The sequence below is a fragment of the Hemiscyllium ocellatum genome, chromosome 18, assembly GCF_020745735.1.
Source record: "Hemiscyllium ocellatum isolate sHemOce1 chromosome 18, sHemOce1.pat.X.cur, whole genome shotgun sequence".
In the NCBI taxonomy this organism is placed as follows: domain Eukaryota; kingdom Metazoa; phylum Chordata; class Chondrichthyes; order Orectolobiformes; family Hemiscylliidae; genus Hemiscyllium; species Hemiscyllium ocellatum.
In genome coordinates this window covers 25,894,628-25,913,678 of record NC_083418.1, presented here as the reverse complement: position 1 = coordinate 25,913,678, position 19,051 = coordinate 25,894,628, and the positions used below count along the sequence as shown (strand labels likewise).

Sequence of the window (19,051 nt, the reverse complement as noted above, 5' to 3'; positions counted from 1 at the left end):
AGACAAAGTGTTGACTAGATAGCTTAATAAAGATGGTTTAACCTGAGAGTCACAACACCTCAGGTGGGAGTAGAGATTAAAAACGAGAGTAACCTGAGACAGTACAGGAATTGAGACGACACTGTTGGTGTTATTCTGCATTGCAAACTAGCTGTCCAGCCAACTGATATAACTGAGCACTTTATAAGTACTTCATCGGCTATAAAGCATTTTGGTAATACTCTGAGGCATTGATAGGTATGATTTAAGTACATATCTTTTCTTTACAGAATGAAGGCCTACCTTGTGCTTGGGAACACATTGCAGGAAAATTTGCTCTGGGTCCTTCTTTCTCTGCAGCACCAAAAAGTTGACCTGCCACCTTCTCAAGCGTTCGTATACTTTTTTAGCGATGCCACCAACATACGTCTTAGTTGTGTACCACAACCAGTACCTGTTTCACACAAAAACAAACCATATTCATCATCAAGGAATTCCCGTCAAACATATAGGTGTGATTCTCAAATTCTGCTGCTGGGTGGCTAAATCAACTCCCTCAAAAAAAAATGGGGAAAACCTGCTTGCAGCAGAACCAGCTCTTGGCCACTGTTATAGTTGCATAGAGCAGAAACATCCAAGAAACAAGCCAGAGGTCAGACTTGACACGTGAATTCCCATCAGGCAACCCTCTAAGCCTCCACATAGCACTTATTTTGTTATTTGCATGCTGCCGTGCATACATTTCTTCCTATTCTGCCTCAAGTTATTTCAACTTCCCAAAAACGGAAGTCTGTGGAAGTCTGCTCTCACTCTCGTTGATTTAGGCAAATGAGGGTACAGCTTTTCTTGAGAAAGCAAACTGACAGGAATCTTTTGGGCTTTGGAAGTTCAAAACATGGCAGTCAGCTGCAGTGGAAACACTAGATTCTTGTGGTTTGAGAAGATCATAGAGGAAAAGAAGATTGTAGAGTTGGTATCCAGTAATGGAATGGAATATTTAAATCACATTGCAAATTTTTGAGCCCCAAACTCCTGGACTTGGGGTTTCAATCAGCTGAGGAAAGAGTGGCAGAGATTTCCAAATGTATTTTGTTTCACAGTGGCTCGGTGGTTAGCACTGCTGCCCCACAGCGCCAGGAACCCTGGTTCAATTCCAGCCTTGGGTGACTGTGTAGAATTTGCACATTCTCCCCAATCTGCGTGACTTTCCTCTAGGTACTCTGGTTTCCTCCCAATCATCAAAGGTGTGCATGTTAGGTGAATTGGCTATGTTAAATTGCCCATAGTGTTCAGAGATATGTAGGTTAGGTGCATTAGTTAGGGGTCAATGCACAGTAGTACGGAAATGGGAATGTGTCTGGGTGGATTATTCTTCAGAGGGATGAACTTGTTGGGCCAAGTGGCCTATTTCCACATTGTAGGGGCTCGATGATGATATTAACTGTTTTCTTTCATTTGTCCAAACGCATTACGGCTGAAGGAGTAGGCAGGCATGTGTTTAGTCCCAATGTTAGACTTCATTTGTGTAGCATGATTCCTGCCATTCTTAGAGTCATTATAAAAGTTAAGGATTTTATCAAAGTATGAAAAACTTTTTACCAGTTTACCAGTCTTTTTTTACACCTAAGCTAACAGAAAACACAGATCAAGTTTCTGTACTTAAAACAATCACAATTTATTACAACCAAACTGGTTATGGATACAAATAAACAACTACTGTCACCATATAATTCTACTCTTCAAAATTGTAACCACTCTTATAAAAGGTCCCCTACACATAGATGGATAAATACTAAGAGATTAAAAAAATTATGGGTGGAGCGAAAAATTGGGAAGGCAGTTCAATGGCCTCTGTCCACATGGTTCGCTAAAATGATCCTTTTGCTTATCTGGACTTACTGTTTGTTAATCTCTCTTCTACAGATATTTTTCGATTTCATACAGGAGGCACAGAGCAACTGGTTCACAGATTGCAAACTCTCTTAGTTGTCAATTGCTTTCCATGACCTATAATTATTTCAGCATGGAAGTTCACTGTTTGATTGACAGCTCAAATATTTTATAAAAGGATGAGAGCACTTTGCTGCGGGATTATGAATATAACTCTGTTTGTCTTTATAAGGGATTAAGTACTTGAGGGGACTTAGAAGTGCTGAAGAGGATTTCATGAATTTTGTACTATAGTAAAACTGGTGATAAATATTTAGACCTTTAATTCCACTTAGACATAGCTCCTGAGGTCTGCCCATGGTGACAGGGAGAGGGGGATGAGTTAACATGAAGTTGTTCATGGGGCTTTATGGGGCCATAGCAAATGGGTTAGCTTGGACTATTGAATGATATGGGGATTGGCTGAATGTTGGAGGGGAGGGGAGGGGGAGGATGCAGTATTAATGTTAAGAGCCAGAAGGTGTAAATTGTAATGAAACAATTGAGAAGAGGACCTGGACAACCAAGGCAGACTTTTTAAAAAAACAATTTTCAGCACTTCTAGCCTGCCCCTCCATCCAGAGTGAAGACCATGCCATTCTGGGGGAGTTTCTCCCATGGCCATTCTGCTGAAGTAGGGAAATTTCCTTCCTCACACCACCACTAAGCAAGCAAATGCCCAGGCTACAACAGCTGTGACTGAGTATTGAGCTTTGATCTACTTAAAAATAAAAAAATACACTTGGAAGACTAGAGATGAAATATGAAGGGAGGCATGGTGGCTCAGTGGTTAGTACTGCTGCCTCACAGTGCCATGCACCCGGGTTGGATTCCGCCCTCAGGCGACTGTCTGTGTGGAGTTTGCACATTCTCCCCATGTTTGCATTGGTTTCCTCTAGGTGATCCAATTTCTTGAGTCTAAGCATGTGCAAGTTGGGTGGATTGGCCATGCTAAATTGCCCATACTGTCCAGGGACGTACAGACTAGGTGGATTAGTCATGGGAAACACAGGGTTACTGGGATAGGGTAGAGGGCTGCGTCCGGGTGGGATGCTCTTCAAAGGTCAGTGTGGACCTGATGGGCCAAATGGCCTCCTTCCACACTGTGGGGATTCTATTACTCTATGAGAGAAGGCCAGTTAAGTCAGAATGTTCCCTTGAATAACTAGTGTCTCACACAAGGCAAAGCTGATTAAATTGTATCCTAATCCAAAAACTCTACAACATGAGTTTATGACGTAGGACTGCTGTGAGCAAAACATAATGATTTACGAACAGAAGTATCAATTCAAACCAGCTGCAAATGACTTGTGTGTCATGTGTTAAACATTAGTGAATCATCCATAGTAGTGTTCTTGCTAAGTCAAAGGGTGTATTATTTTGAGGCCTGAAATGGAACATACAGAACAGTGGGGTAAATGATTGTCTTCACTGTACTTGCTGTAATCTGAGAAAGTTGCCTGTTTCTGTTGAGTCCACTTGCCTCATTCTAAAAGGAATGAATCGAGTACACAATCCATGAAACATCCACTCTGCCAGAATGCTACCCAAATGATCGCAGAGACTAAAAACGTCCACTAAATTTTAAGCGTATATTCCTTTAAAACGATAAAGTCCATAGCTTGGCTGGTGGTAAGAAAGGCCCTCCCTGTCAGATCTTTTTGGTTTGCTGAGAGTTACACTGCGTGCTGCCTTTGAGGCAGCTGTGTAAAGGAGAGACTATCGCTCATCTCTGTCCAGAATGCACCTTTGCATTGGCAAGTTCGGAAAGCGATGTCGTAGTTTTTGTCAAGGTTTATTCTTAGCAGGGAGAGAACACAGGACTCGGTGCTCTAGGGATTCACACCAAAATAAACATCAACTGTTGCTGCAAGATCATCAACTCAGTGAAATGTTCCAGTGCAAAGAATTGACAATGACAGAATGTTGCAATATTGGCACGTTCTAAGATACAAGGAGAAAGCGAGGACTGCAGATGCTGGAGACTCAGAGTTGCTAAAGAGTGGCGCTGGAAAAGCACAACAGGTCAGACAGCATTCGAGGAGCGAGAGAGTAGACACAGGGAGGCCTGTCTGAAACACTGACTCTCTTACTCTCTGGATGTTGCCTGACGTGCTGTGTTTTTCCAGCACCATGCTTTATCAACCACATTCCACAGGACTACATACTGAAGGATGCACAAAAGCATGGGGCAGGTGTCAAGGCTCAATGAGGATAGGTCACTCTCTGAGGCACTCATGCCATTGCATACCAAGGAACTGGAAAAGGTGTAAAAGTTGGACTGTTTGCACACACAATGCCAGGGATGAAATGGAAACGTACCCTGCAAGTATAATCTTTACTGGCATGTGAAGTGAGTTAGCTTATATAATGTTGTCAAAGAAACTGATCTGAGTTGCACATTGTCAAACTATAAAATTCTATCAGGTCACCCCTCAGCCTTCAATGTTCAACTGAAAACATGATGTGGAGGTGCCAGTGTTGGACTAGAGTGGACAAAGTTAAAAGTCACACAACACCAGGTTATGTTCTGTTGGACCTTGTCAACTGAAAACAAACCAGGCTTATCCAATCTCTCCTCAAAGCTAATACTGTCCAAATCAGGCAGGATCCTGGTAAAATGTTTCTGTACCCTCTCCAAATGTACTTCAAGAAATGTTACCAATAAAAATGCTTTTAGAAAAATAACTCCTTTAAGGGTGTCAAGTCTACGTGATGTTAAGTGGGCACTTGGTGAGTCTATTCAAATTGATGTCCCAGTGAAGATGAAGATGACAACCTTATTTCATTAGGTCGGAGTGTGAGGAGTTGTTGCAATATTATGTTGTTGTTGAATGGGCATTCACCTTCTTAAAAAGGCTATGTTTATTACCATCACAACTACAGGGCATGCACTCACAGTCATAAAGCCTGTGATATCACTGCCAGAGAGAGAACTTGCTCACTGCCTGACTACAAACCATGGAGACATCTGTTCATTGTACTGTTGAATTTTAAAGAGTTGGAGTGGCACAATCTCACAATACAAAAGTGCAGACTTGATAGCTAACATAATGTAATTTGTAGCTACCAGATGGTGATGACAGTGGCAACCAAGATGGCAGAGTTTGTGGGGGTGGGGGGTAGCAGCCATCAGTGAAGGGGTAAGCAAGCGGCAAGGGGTGGGGGGTGTGAGCAATAATGAGTTGGACTGTCCAGATGGAATTTGAGCATGACCAGGCAGTGGTGATTGGGGCAGTCAGCGGGATAGTTAATAGCTGGATGGACAGTGAGAAAGAGGCAGTATCAATGGTCATAATGCCTCCATTCCAGTTCCAGTGTGATGTGGGCACACAATGATGACTTCAATCACACCAACTTCTCATTCACCTACATTGACAGGACATACACAGTTGCAAAGCAAAATGTGATACAGGACTCTGTCTTCTATTAGTGTGATATTCAAAATATGATTATCAGGGAGTCCACAGATACATAAGTATTTTGCTGGTGGTGATTCAGTAAATCACTATCAGTTAATAGACATTATATACAGAACCACTCATTTGTAGCAATTGAATATGTTAAGTGGTATTTATTGGTGCACAGTGGTGATGTGGGATTAACAAGTTCAAGCTTGGCTTCTCGAATCTTTGTTTACACCTTTGTATATCCTGTATAGACTGTTGCAGCAGCTTAGAACTTTAGTTAGACCACATTGGAAATATGTGTACAGTTCTGGCAGCCACACTAACAGAAGGATGTGGAGGTTTTGGAGCAGGTACAGAAATGCTTTACCAGGTTGCTGCCCTATTTGGAGGGTGTTAGCTATTAAGAGAAATTGTACAAACTTGGTTGCACATTGAAGGATGAGGGATGACCTGACAGAATTTTACAAAATTATGGGAGGCATGCATAGTCAGAGTCCTTTTCGCAGGTTAGAAATGTCAATTACTATAGAATATAGGCCAGGGGAGGGGAACCTGCGATCTTAAGGCCACATGCAGCCTTCTAGGCCATTGTATGTGGCCTTCTGAATAAATCCAAATTTTGCAGAAAAAATCTTTTATTTTTTATTAATATGTTTTCTTGTCCTTTATTATTTTTATTTTAATCTTAAAATGAATGTATTTAAAATACCAGAGAGTTAACTTTAGAATTAACAATTTTTTCTTTTTTTTTAGTTAGTTAGAACATAGTAGTTAGATTTTTACAAAATAATGTGAATTTTGAAGAATATATAATTGAAGTTTCTTGGATGCGGCCTTGTTAGATTACAACTAACAATGTGGCCTTCCAACATGAAAAGGTTCCCCACCTCTGACGTAGGCTTAAGATAAAAGGTGGTAAGTTTATAGGAGATGTGAGAGGTAAGTTATCTTTTCCCCCACAGACCATGGAAAGTGTTACCCAAACACTGTCAGAAGTGGTGGTAGAGGCAAATGCAACAGAAATGTTTTAGAAACAAACATATGAATATACAGGAAATAAAGGGATAACGGCTTTGTAGAGGCAAAAGGTGTTAGTTCAGAAAGGCATCATGTATCTCTGCAGTCTTGATGTGTTGTATAGTTCTTCATTCTTTGAATCATTTTATTTTCTGTATCATTATTGAGAAAGGACCGTTTTAAAACCAAGGATAACAAAAGAAACTGCTGGACTCTCAAAAACAAATTGACTTGTTCTGGATACCAAAGGTCATCAGCCTGACGAGAACTCCCTGGTTCCTGAGTAACTGAACAGCTTGTAGGTGTGAACAATATCATGAGGAGCCTTCAGCCTGTTGGAGGAGCAGGAGGTGTGTCTTCCTCTGTGCATTAGATTTCTTGAGGCCTCATTCTATAATTTGTTTCTTTCCCCAGCTGTGAGCTGATATTCCTTTCATCAGTAACTAAGAGACTTCGTAGTCTCTTCATAGTTTGCATACCACTCACCTTATGCTAAATAGGAAATAAACTGGAGAAACAAGATTAAAGAACAGAAAGGGGTGGCAAGCTAAAAGAACCATCTCAGTGAACCCTGTGGACTGGTGCTATTGAATTAGGGTTCCCAGTTTTGGCCCCTTAATGTTTTTTTGCTAAGTCTGTAACTGTCCATATGTGCCTGTGTGTAGGAAAAAGATGCTTAAAAGAGATCGAGAGCTTAAATCTAGTAATATCACATGTTCATTGTTCACAGCCATTTACATGTGATTGGAATTTACTTAACAGTACTTTAGTTAAGTAAGGAACCCAGTCAGTGTTTTCTGTTTACTTGATTCCAACAGGAACTTTATGTGCTTTACTGAAATCATTAACTGCTTCTGCAAGCTCTGAAGTAGCAGGGCTTAAGAATCAACATCCTTTCCTCAAGTATCAGGTCACCCCTCATCCTTTGATGTTCAACTGAAAACAAACCAAGTTTGTACAATTTCTCCTAATAGCTAATATCTTCCAAAGCAGGCAGCATCCTGGTCAAGGAGGAGAAAGTGAGGACTGCAGATGCTGGAGATCAGAGTCAAGAGTGTGATGCTCGAGCAGGTCAGGCAGCATCTGAAGAGTGGGAGAATTGACGTTTCAGGCATAAACCCTTCATCAGGAGTGAAGGCTTACGCCAGAAACGTCGATGCTCCTGGTCCTCGGATGCTGCCTGACCTGCTGTGCTTTCCAGTAACGTACTCTCAACAGCATCCTGGTAAATACCACGTAAAATATGATACAACACAAAAGAAAAAAATATTTGTGATGAAATACTCTAGCAATTGTTAATAATAAAGTAAATTGTTTCAAATAAAAAAAATCAAAAGTTGTAAAGCGAAATTATATGGAAATGTAATGCAATTGAAAAATGAGATGTACTTGTAAAATGGAAACATTTTTACAATCGTAGATTAAATACTTTCATTTATGTAACACCTCTTGTACTTTTTGAATGTCGCAAAACATCTTCTAATCAAGTAAGTTTTTTTTAAGTCCAGTCTCTGTCACTTCAGCTCACCAGGCTTCCAATACATGCATATGAAGATCTCACAGATAGTCATTTCTATCAATTAGCTGTTTAAGATATTGAGACAAACATTTGTCAGGATGTTGGGAGGATACAGCTGTTCCTCAAATAATGCTTTATTGTTTCCAACTGAAAAGGCAGATGAGGGCTCAGTACAACAAATTGTCCAAAAAAAAAGCTCCTGTAACATTGTAGCACCCACCTAGCATCATCTTAGATTATATCCTCAAGTCCTTAGATAGGTCTTGAACCCTGCTTTTTCAAACTCTGAAGCTTATGGATAAAAGATTCAGGATTACAAATCAGTTGAAGTGACACATGATAAATTATATCACTGAAATCTAGGCTATATATGTAAATATAGCATGTGTGTGTGTATGTGGTTCCTTTGCCATCATGTTATGTGAAACAAACATATCTGTATGAATCTTGTATACAGATATAACAAAAATATTGGTAGAGTTTTATACATATGGGTATTTGTGTGCAGTAAAACGTGTTTACGCTGGCAAATATTTGATAGGAGAAGTGTTGTAAGGCAGAAAGTTGGGACACTGACTTTGGAAGGTCAATATCCCTCCATTAGCCAACAGCAAGGTCACTTCTGTTAAGCAATTGCCTGTGGTCAACAAAAAGGTAGTCATGGAGAGTATTCAGGTGAATTGGCCATGCTAAATTGCCTGTAGTGTTAGGTAAGGGGCATATGTAGGGGTATGGGTGGATTGCGCTTCGGCGGGTCGGTGTGGACTTGTTGGGCCGAAGGGCCTGTTTCCACACTAAGTAATCTAATCTAAATCTGCTAACAACGTTAAAATGGGAAAGGGCATGATGTGATGAGGACATAAGGAATCTGCAAGAGGATACAAATACATTTTTGCCCATTCACTCTAACTGTCAGATGAAATTTAATATAGGAAAGTGTGAGGTCATGCCCTGTGGTGGTAGACAGAATCAAGGAGGGTGTTATTTAAATACATAGAGAATCGAAAATAGTGCAAAGGAATCTGGATCTTCATGCACATGAAACAAAATGCTGGCATGCAGGTAAACAGTAATTAAGAAGGGAAATGGAATTTTGGCCTTCAGTATTGGAGTTAGAGTTTAAAAATAATGATGACTTGTTACAACTGAACAGGCTGTTGGGTGAAGTCACATCTGAAGTACCGTGTACAATGTTCGTCCCCAGAGTTAAGAAAGGATGTATTGGCATTGGAGACAGTTCAAAGAGAAATTCACTCAGCTAACTTCTAGAATGAAAGTGTTATCAAGAATGACTACATACATAAAGCCTTTATACATTAGAGTTTGGAAGAATGAGGGTAATCGAATTGAAACACACAAGGTTTGTAGTTCAGGTTGAGGTTTAGGGTGTAGGTTTGCTATCCAGACGTTTCATTACCTGGCTAGGTAACATCATCAGTGGCGACCTCCAAATGAAGTGAAGCTGTTGTCTCCTGCTTTCTATTTATATCTTTCATCCAGGAGAAAGATATAAATAGAAAGCAGGAGACAACAGCTTCGCTTCACTTGGAGGTCGCCACTGATGATGTTACCTAGCCAGGTAATGAAATGTCTGGATATCAAACCTACAGCTCAGGTGAGCAAACCTACACCCTAAACCCCTGAAACACACAAGATTCTGAGAGGCTATACACGGTTGAGGTTGAGATGTTCCCACTAGTGGGAAAATCTCAAACTAGGGGGCATAGTCACAGAATAAGGGGACACTCTTTGAAAACATAGTGGTAGTGAATGTCTGGAATTCTCTACTCCAGAGAGAGTGTTATGGATGATAGATTACGAAGCATTTAAAGAGGACGTAGGTAAACTTTTTAAATATTGGGGAATTGATGGCTTTGAAAAGCTGGCTGTAAGACGAATTGAGGCCTACAGCAGAACAGCCATGATACTGATGAAAGGCAGGGCAGGTTTGTGGGGACAAATAGCCTACACTTGCTCCTTATGTTCGCTCGTTTGCTTCTTGTGAAAAATCTTTGGACTTAAATCTGGTCGTTCATTCGCTAATGTAAAAATGATCATACTTCATCTAAAAAAATAGCATGTGAGGTGCTTTTGGAAATAAACAAAGTCTTTTTTCTATTCAATAAGAACATGCAGCAAAATGTGAGCACTGGATTGAATAACAGCACAAAGCAGGAAGTTTTCTGGACTGAAGGAAGGAGAAATTTGGGATTAAGAGGAGTTTGGCACAGAGTGATGATTGCGAAACGACCTGGAAGAATAAACTGAACCTGGTGACGTGGGAGATAATGCGGGAAGAAAGGTATAAGGTTTGGGGTATTAAGCAATACAGGTAGATGTTACTGCGAATGGGTATTCTAAATATTAACTAAATACTGGGTCGAATTTTCTGAGGAATGGAAATCTCATGTATATCGCCCCTCTGATCCCTCTTTTTTTTCACCAAATCAGAGGAGCTCTGCATTTTTTTTTTAAATAGAAGGTTTCAGTCAGGTTTCCCTGGGAAACACAGCCACACTCCCAATCTGACCGCTCTTTCATTGAGAACTGTAGAAGGAAGGCAAACCAGGCTCCTTTTTCACACCATCACATGCTGTGTTCTAATCCTGAAAGGTCCTGACAGCCACTTTGACAAGTGCTGTTGTTTTACATGCCCGAAGTATACAAGGTCAGTGTGATGTTAGGGAAGATAGAGAGCCAGATGGGCGGAAAAGGGGTCAGGATGTGGGGTTGCTATGAGCAGTCACGGCTAAATACATAGAACTGCAGGTCCAATACTCATCTGAAAGCCAGTCAGTGTTCTGCACCTGGGTTGCCGGTGCCCTTTCCACAGAGACAGTCAAGTGTTCACATGTTACAACCATCACTGTCGCAAGAATGTTGTTGGATCCCTCACATTCTATTCCAGCCAACATTGCTTGAACCTGCCTCATGTCCCTATGCCTGGCTCTGTAGGTTGAGCATGTCGCTTATAGCTGAGAACAGGGGCACATGAGGCTGAGCAGGTACTTCATCTCCAGCGGTCCTCTTAGAGTGTCAGAAGCATGGGACACATCTTTCCCTCAGCAGCTGTGGAGGTGCGACATGTGATGTACTCACCAGATTGTGCACTCGAGTTTAATCTAAATAGAGCAAACTTGGAGATGCACCATAAGGGTGCAGGTGAATGTCTTGTGTGAGGGGTCATGGACGACCTCATAAGAGGAAGCAGTGACCTCCTGCAATAATAGAGGGAACTAGCTGAAGAAGATTGATAAAAGCTATTGCAGATCAAGAATGAGTTAACATTAATGGTAATCAAAGAGGATCATAGCTCAATTAGGAGTCAGAGGTGGCGAGATGTCTCCAGTGGGTAAGCAAGAAATACCAGTTATGTAACGGAGTACTCTGATGAAATATGCTGCTGCTGAGGTGGTCTTGGGAGTAAACAATTGTGTAAGAAATTAAATTCGGAGAAGTGCACAAGTTTTCAGCCTTGGTTCATCCAGCAGACACAAAGCCAGTCCCTTTCAGTGATGCTTCACTGTCAATCTTCCAGATTGATATTTTTGTACAGCAGGGTTTATAAGGTTCTTGGTGGGAAAGAATAATAAACGGCGTGGGAAGCCAAGAAAACAAAGTTTCTTAGCCTCTGAGACGGAGACTTTGGTAGGTTTAGAAACTGTAGACAAGGGTGTATTTATTTAAAATTCTAAAGGAAAGCCTTTACAAAGGGCAATCTGAGAAATTTACCCATATTTTATGTGGATGACCATTTTATTTGGGAGAATGTACATGCAGGAAAGGGTGTGGCTCAGAAAATAATATTGAAGGTTGCCTTTGTTAGGAAAAGGAAATGTGAGAAACAAAGGAGATTTCCAAAGTAAAAAAAAAGTGGGTTGACACAAGTCACTAGTCGTCAGATTGTTTCACAAAAAACATGCTTGCTCCAAGAAATTGTTGGAGATGCTCAAAGAGGGACACCTCGTAGTCTGAAGAATAAGGAGTTGAAAAAATAAATTTGTTTGGGTCACTTTGTGATTAAAGACTTTTTTTGTTTCAAAAAGAGGGAGGTAGATTCAGAAGCTTGACTGTATGATGTGGAATATAATTATTCCTGAAAAATCTAAGACTGTGCCTTTCCCCTCCTACACATTCTCAGGGGTTACATTTCTCTCATCTACAGATGTCTCAAATGCCTTAGACTTTGCAAGTTACTTTTGAAGTGTTGTCACTGCCGTTTTGTAGCCATTAACTTAAAACATTAACTTGATAAAACATATAGCATTCATTATCCAGTTAAAAAGCAGCTAAAGCACAAATACCAAGCACATATTTTGCTCTGCAGTCATCACACTTTCCTGGAAATAAGACAAATGGTTTATTTTGCAGCTCCACCCATTGCTATGAATAGCATTTTACTTTGGGAATTTTAGTCAACTCTAGTCAAGACACAGTGGTCTTTGAAGTATTTTACTACAGAACAGCTACTTTAATCATATCCAGAATTGCGATGAATTTTTATGCAATTAGATAACTGCAATCATGGGTCAAACAAATTGGTTCCCTTCCATAACAGAATAGCGTTTTATGTCAAATTTATATTCAGTTTACATTCCTGGGCACTACTTACATTGACAATGCACACACAATGAAACAGAATTATGCCCAAGGCTATTAATCAGAAAATGTTTCTAAAATTGCACTTTTCAAATGACGTTTGGAGCTACAGTATAATAACAGGGACTCCATTAACACAAACAAACAAACAAACAAACAAACAAACAAACAAACAAACAAACAAACAAACAAACAAACAAACAAACAAACAAACAAACAGTCTCCATTATATACTGGAAGATTACTTTGGATGATTTTTCTTTGGTCAGGTGGTAGACAAGGTCTGAGGACCTCTGTTTCAAATCCTGCGACGGTAGATGGTGCAATTTGAATTCAACTAAAAAAAACTGGCATTAAGAGTCTCATGATGACTAAGAATCCATCGTTAATTGTTGGGAAAAATGCATCTGGTTCACTAATGTTCTTTAGAGAAGGAAGCTGCCATCCTTACCTGGTCTGGCCTACATGTGACTCCAAGCCCACAGCAATGCGATTGATTCTTAACTGCCCTAAGTGCACTTAGGGATGGGCAATAAATGCTGGCCAAGCCTGTGATTCCCACATCCCATGAATCAAATCAAGAAAACGACTGACATCCGTGAAAACTTATCCCCAGCTTTAGAGTTTCCAAACCAATGATTGAGAATTCCACTTAAGAAATTTCAATTTGCCCCCTACATGATGAACCCAAATTAGACCCACAATTAATTCCAGCTATGGTCAGAGAATGTTTGGGAAGGTAGTTAACAACCAGGCTGAACCGCTTGTGAGTGTGCACACATTCACATCTGCAATCTACATTCCACTCAACATACAAGCATAATTCATCGGTCAACTTCTCTCTACCCGTCCAATTGGTGCCTTGTGAACCTTTTCTTAAATTACCAGAAGTTAAGTGGCAAAATGTCCATGTCAATGGCAGGTTTACCACTCCAAATCTCAGTTAACAGTTTATTCATCAATAGAATCCTGAAATGTTGCTGTGCTGCCTTACTCATGGATGACCCTCAAAAAGGTTACAACACAGCATTAACACAATTCCAATCTCCCAACATCAACTGAAACCCACGATAACCTGCTGTTTGCCACTCCTTTCCTTATGAGGAAAAGCTAGTCAGACTAGGTCTATCTCCTCCAGGGTTAAGCATCAGAGGTGACATGTATGAAACATGAAGGATTCTGAGGAGACTTGACCAGGTGGATGCGGCAGTGTCTGTGTGGGTTTCCACTGGGTGCTCCGCTTTCCTCCCACAATCCAAAAATGTGCAGGGGAGGTGAATTGGCCATGCTAAAATGCCCGTAGTGTTCAGGGATGTGTAGGTTAGGTGCATTAATCAGGGGTAAATGTAGAGTAATAGGGTAGGGGAATGGGTCTCAATGGGTTACTCTTCGGAGGGTTTCCACACTGTAGGGATTCTATGATTCTATGATGGGGAATCTAGAACTGGGGTTATAGTTTATAAACAATGGTTTGCTCATTTAAGGCAGAAATGAACAAGCAATTTTCTCTCGGAATCATGGAATCCCTACAGTGTGCAAACAAGCCATTCAGCCCATCGAGTCCACATTGACTGTCCGGGGAGCATTCCCCCCAGACTCACCCCATCCCTGTAACGCTGCATTGCCCATGGCTAATCCACTTAGCCTGCACATCCCTGTACACGAGGTTTAGAATGGTCAGTCCACCTAACCTGCACATCATTGGACTGTGGGAGGAAACCGGAGCACCCGGAGGGAATTCCACATAGACAGTTGCCAGAGGCTGGAATCAAACCCGGGTCTCTGGCGCTGTGAGGCAGCAGTGCTAACCACTGGGCCACCGTGCTGCCCTAAGGTTGAATGTCTGTGGAAGTATTTTCTTTTAAAGAAAGTGGATGCCAAATCTATACGTGTTTTTAATGTGGAAAGAGATTCATGATTAGCATGGGGATGAGAGACTACTAGGGACATGCAGAAGTGTACAGTCGAGGTTAAGATCAGATCAGCAACAATCTGCTTGAATGGCAGAGTAGGCTCGAAGGTCTGAGGGGCCTACTCTTGTTTCTTGTTTACACCCTTCAACACCTGGGAAGAAAGAACAGATGAAAAGTGCCAAAGTTGAAAACTGAGAATAACGAGGGAATCTTCACAGATCTTACCATGAGAAATGGTCCACTTCAAAAAGGGCATAAAGGTGAGTGAATTCCAGCACCATCTGATTTGTAATGTCCTTCCAGTCCTGGACTTCTGGATCCCCATGAAGCAAGTGCAATTTGGAACGATCCAAATTTAAACCTGGAACAGAGTTTAATTTTTAAAAAGGCTTTTTTTAAGCTTTTGTTAAAAATAGAAGTACTAATTCTAATAGAACTACCTTTATGGCATCACTGACAGAATTTGTACCAATTCATACATTGTTTTGTGTAGAAGGCCTGTATCCAAATTCCTTTCATAAAGAACATTTACTGTTGCTAGACAGAGAGCAGATCAATAAGGAAGAAGATAGTGTGTTGCATAAGGAAACCCTAAGTACGCGCAAAATTAGCAAAGTTATTTTGTTTGGGGATCCAAGGTTTTTTGGAGTCTATTTCTGTAAATGCCATGCATAACCGTGCATCTTGTCTTTGTAATGGTACGTGACTCAAATTCCATGGAAGAGATGAAACCTCCTGCATCCGATGGAGATACCAACCACAGAAAATCAAATTTAGTATAAGCTGGGATTCAGAAATAGCAAACATCAAGAATAAAGCAAAACAAATTGTTGAATCTGAAGAAAGAGTTTAAACCTGCCTTGCTTAAAATTTAAACAAAGCATGGCAGTTTTAGTTTAACACATTTAATTCCCAAGGCGCATGCACCTCAGCTGTGAGCTGCAGTTAATTTGGTATGGGTAGACCCACATTGCTGCTAGGGAGCAAATGTATTTCTAAGTCAGGGTTATGAGTGGCATGAGGGGGAACATGGAGGTGATGGTGTTCCTTTGTATCTGCTGGCCTGGTCCTCCTGGGTGGATGTGGTCATAGGTTTCAAAGGATCATAGAATCTCTACAGTGTGAAGCAGACCATTAGGCCCATTGACTCCACACCAATCCTTTGAAGAACATTTCACTCAGACCCACCCCTCTACCCTATTCCTGGGTAACCCTGCATTTCCCATGGTTAATCCACCTAACTTGCACATCCCTACACACTATTGGCAATTTAGCATGGCCAATCTACAAGGCCTGCACATCTCTGGACTGGCGTTTGGAAGGTGTTGTCCAAGAGGCCTTGGTGAATTTCTCTAGTGCATCTCATAGATGTTAGACCGTCAGTGGTGGAGAGAGTGAATGTATTGCAGATGGAGTGCCAATTAAGCGTGTTGTTTTGTTGCAGATTGTGTCAAGCTCCTTGAATGTTGTTGGAGCCGCACTCATCCAGGCAATTGGGGAGTATTCCATCACACTGGAACCACACAGTTAACTAACAATCATCACTGACTGGCTCATTCTCTATGGCAACGCCTCTACCAATCAGAATCTATCTTCCAACCAATTGGCACTCTCCTCTCATACAGTTTCACGTTAGTTTTCCCCCTTAAATTAGCAATCCTGCACAGTAATGAGTGCAAGAAGAAAAATATTTGACAGATGTGTCATTTTTCAGCAATGCTTAAGGAAGAGTTCATTCAATTACATTTGAATAAAAGGACAAGTTAAACGTCCTTAAAATTATAATGTAGAGCACTCAAAGTATATAGCCAAACTCTAAAAGGCAGGGTCCTAAATCGATTAACCAAATAGTCACAAAAACCTGTTGAGCTATTGTTCCAGGAGTTTCTCAAAATGAATAGAGACATTCAGAAAAATTACAAGGATGACAGAACAAAGCGAGACATGGAAAAAAAGTACAGCTGTGACTGCAAAACATAATAGTAAGGAAGTCAGAGATTCATTGAAGATGCTCACTGAACCAAAACAAGCTGAACATATTCCAAACATTCACAATGGAAAATATGAGTAACGAGTCCTTCCCAATGTGATAAGTTTCATGACATCAGTATAAGAGAGATTATAAAAATCCCAAAAGGCAAATTAGTTGGAGTTTTTGCCATGGGTGTAGTCATCAACCTAGGCACAAACTATTTTATTTCTGTTGCTAAATGTCAAATCTGCCAGGAAACAGCACAGCCAGGTAGTGATTAGAACATAATTGTAAACAAACGTATACTTTAGAAAGATCCCAGCACATATTCAAGAGTGGGTAACTTGCTACAATGCTACTAATTGGGCCGGGGGGGGGGGGGGGGGGGGGGGGGGGGGGAAAGAGTGGAAAACCAGCAAGATAGAAGAAGCTAGCTTTCAATAAAAACGTTGTACAAAAGATGGTGGAAATTTGATTTGGTCCAAAAGTAGTCCACCCTCAAAATTCCACAATTACTAAATTGCTTGATTTGATCAATTTTGAGACAATTGCTCTAAAAATAAAGCAGCAAGTCCAGGTCATTAGTGTGTGCATCACGAAAGAAGGACAAAAAAAAAGGTTTATGGAGGATTAATGGTCATCATATTTTATGACAGCGGGTACTGGAGAGATTCAAAACCTGTTAGAAGCAACTTGTTTGGCACAGAATTTCAAAACAGGGGCAAAATGTATCAAAAGGAACTGTACATCCATTTGTGAGATGTCAATATTAGATAAACTAGCGGAGTTACTCACCCGACATCGACTTGGCTCATGAGAAACAGTATATCCCACCTAATCGCATACTTCTCTGAACAAATGGCATTCCAAAAGTGCTATGGATGATCTTACAAATACATGTTACCTCTGGTTCTCACAATGTAGACAGCAAAGGCAAGATTAAATTCACTGCCTTGAAATTGTGCATCTTCTTGAATCTGTTACACTACTTCTCTGAACAATGACAGGATCTCAGATGCAATGGGGTTTCCCCGCATTGTAGCTGTTAGTGGGTCAGGAAGGGCGAGAGAGCTTAATCGAGATAATGAGGTGCAAGTGATGTGGGTGAATTCAGGGAAAATTGGAAAACAAGTCATATTTGAATGCATAGATTCTACATGCAATAATCAATTTTGTAGCAAGCAATAGGTTTGATCTAAAGTTAATCACTAAACTCGAATGCAGAGGAACCAAGGTTGAGAACTCAATGTTTCTGAAGGTCAGGCATTCTGATGAGGTAACAAAAACTGTAAAAGTAAGTTAGGATGCCCTGATTAAAAAAAAAAGCAAAGTGCAATTCAGAAAAAGATTTTTGCTCAGTTTGTGCTGACAAGTGAATAGTAACATTCATGTCACACAATGACCATTTCTATTTGGAGAAATCTAACTAATGCCCCTTGACATTGAATGGTATCACCGACACCCTGCTATCAACATGCTCAGGGTTACTATCGATCAGAAAACTTACCTGGACTAGAAATACAAGTACTGTGGCTACAAGAGCAGGTCAGAGGCTAGGAATCTTGCAGTGGATATCTCACCTCCCCACTTCACAAAGCCACCGACCATCTATAAAAGACAAGTCAGGAGTGTGATGGAATACTCACCAATTGCCTGGATGACTGTAGCTCCAATAACACTCGAAGCTTGAACCATCCAGAACTAAGCAGGCCACTTGATTGGCACCACATCCTTAAACATTCACTCCCTCCATCAATGATGCTCAATACACATAGCTACATATATCTACAAGATGCACTGTAGAAATTCAGCAAGGCTCCTTGGACAACACCTTGACTTCTATTATCTAGAGGAATGAGGGCAACAGATACATGGGAACGCTACCACAAGCAAGCTCCCCTTCAAACCACTCACATTCTCGATTGGAAATATATCCCAGTTATTTCGAGGTCACTGGGTCAAAGTGAGAGAACTCCCTCCCTAACAGCAAAATGGATGGACACTAAATGGGCTGCTACAGTTGCGGAAGACAACTAACCACCATCTTCTCAAGGGCAGCAAGGGATGGGAAATAAATGCTGGACAGCCTGCCACACCTATATCCCTGAAGTGAATTTAAAAGCAGGATGACCATCATCAAATCTCCAACCATCCAGTGTTCTCAATGACCAGAAATTTAACTGAACAGCCACATAGCCATATGGCTACAAGAGCAGGCCAGTATGTGGGAGTTATGCAGTAAATAACTTGTCTCCTGCCTTCCAAAGTCTCAGTAGTACAATGGAACACTCCTGACTTTCCTGGATGAGTACAACTGCAACAACACTCAAGAAACTTGATACCATCCAGCTCAAAGAAACCTGCTTAATTGTCACCCTATCTCCAAGTCTCAACATTCACTCCCTCCACTACTGTTGCACAGTAGGTGCCAGGATGTACCAACTATACGATGCACTGAAGCAACTCTCCCAGGTTCCTTCAGCCGTACCTTCCAAAAGTGACTTCTGCCATCTGGAAGGACAAGAGTCAGCAGGAACCCCCACCCCTGCAAGTTCCCCTCAATTTCATGCACCTGACCTGACCTGGAATTACATTGGACATTCCTTCACTGATGCAAAGTCAAAGTTCCAAACAGCACAACCCATACAGCAGCATTCAAAGATGGTGGCTCAATGTGACTTCTTTGAGGGAATTAGGGGCACGCAATCCCCAC

At 41.0% G+C, this 19,051-nt stretch overlaps 1 protein-coding gene across 2 annotated transcripts in view; it reads right to left on the bottom strand.

Moving 5' to 3' along the window:
* The window catches only part of pidd1 (p53-induced death domain protein 1), a 73,954-nt gene that overhangs the window by 16,902 nt on the left and 38,001 nt on the right, over positions 1–19,051 (bottom strand). For both annotated transcript variants that reach the window (XM_060838432.1, XM_060838433.1), the window contains 2 exons: positions 14,592–14,727; positions 283–433 (listed from right to left, as the gene is read on the bottom strand). In XM_060838432.1, the coding sequence (XP_060694415.1) occupies positions 283–433; positions 14,592–14,727 (287 nt within the window). The remainder of the gene's footprint in view (positions 1–282; positions 434–14,591; positions 14,728–19,051) is intronic.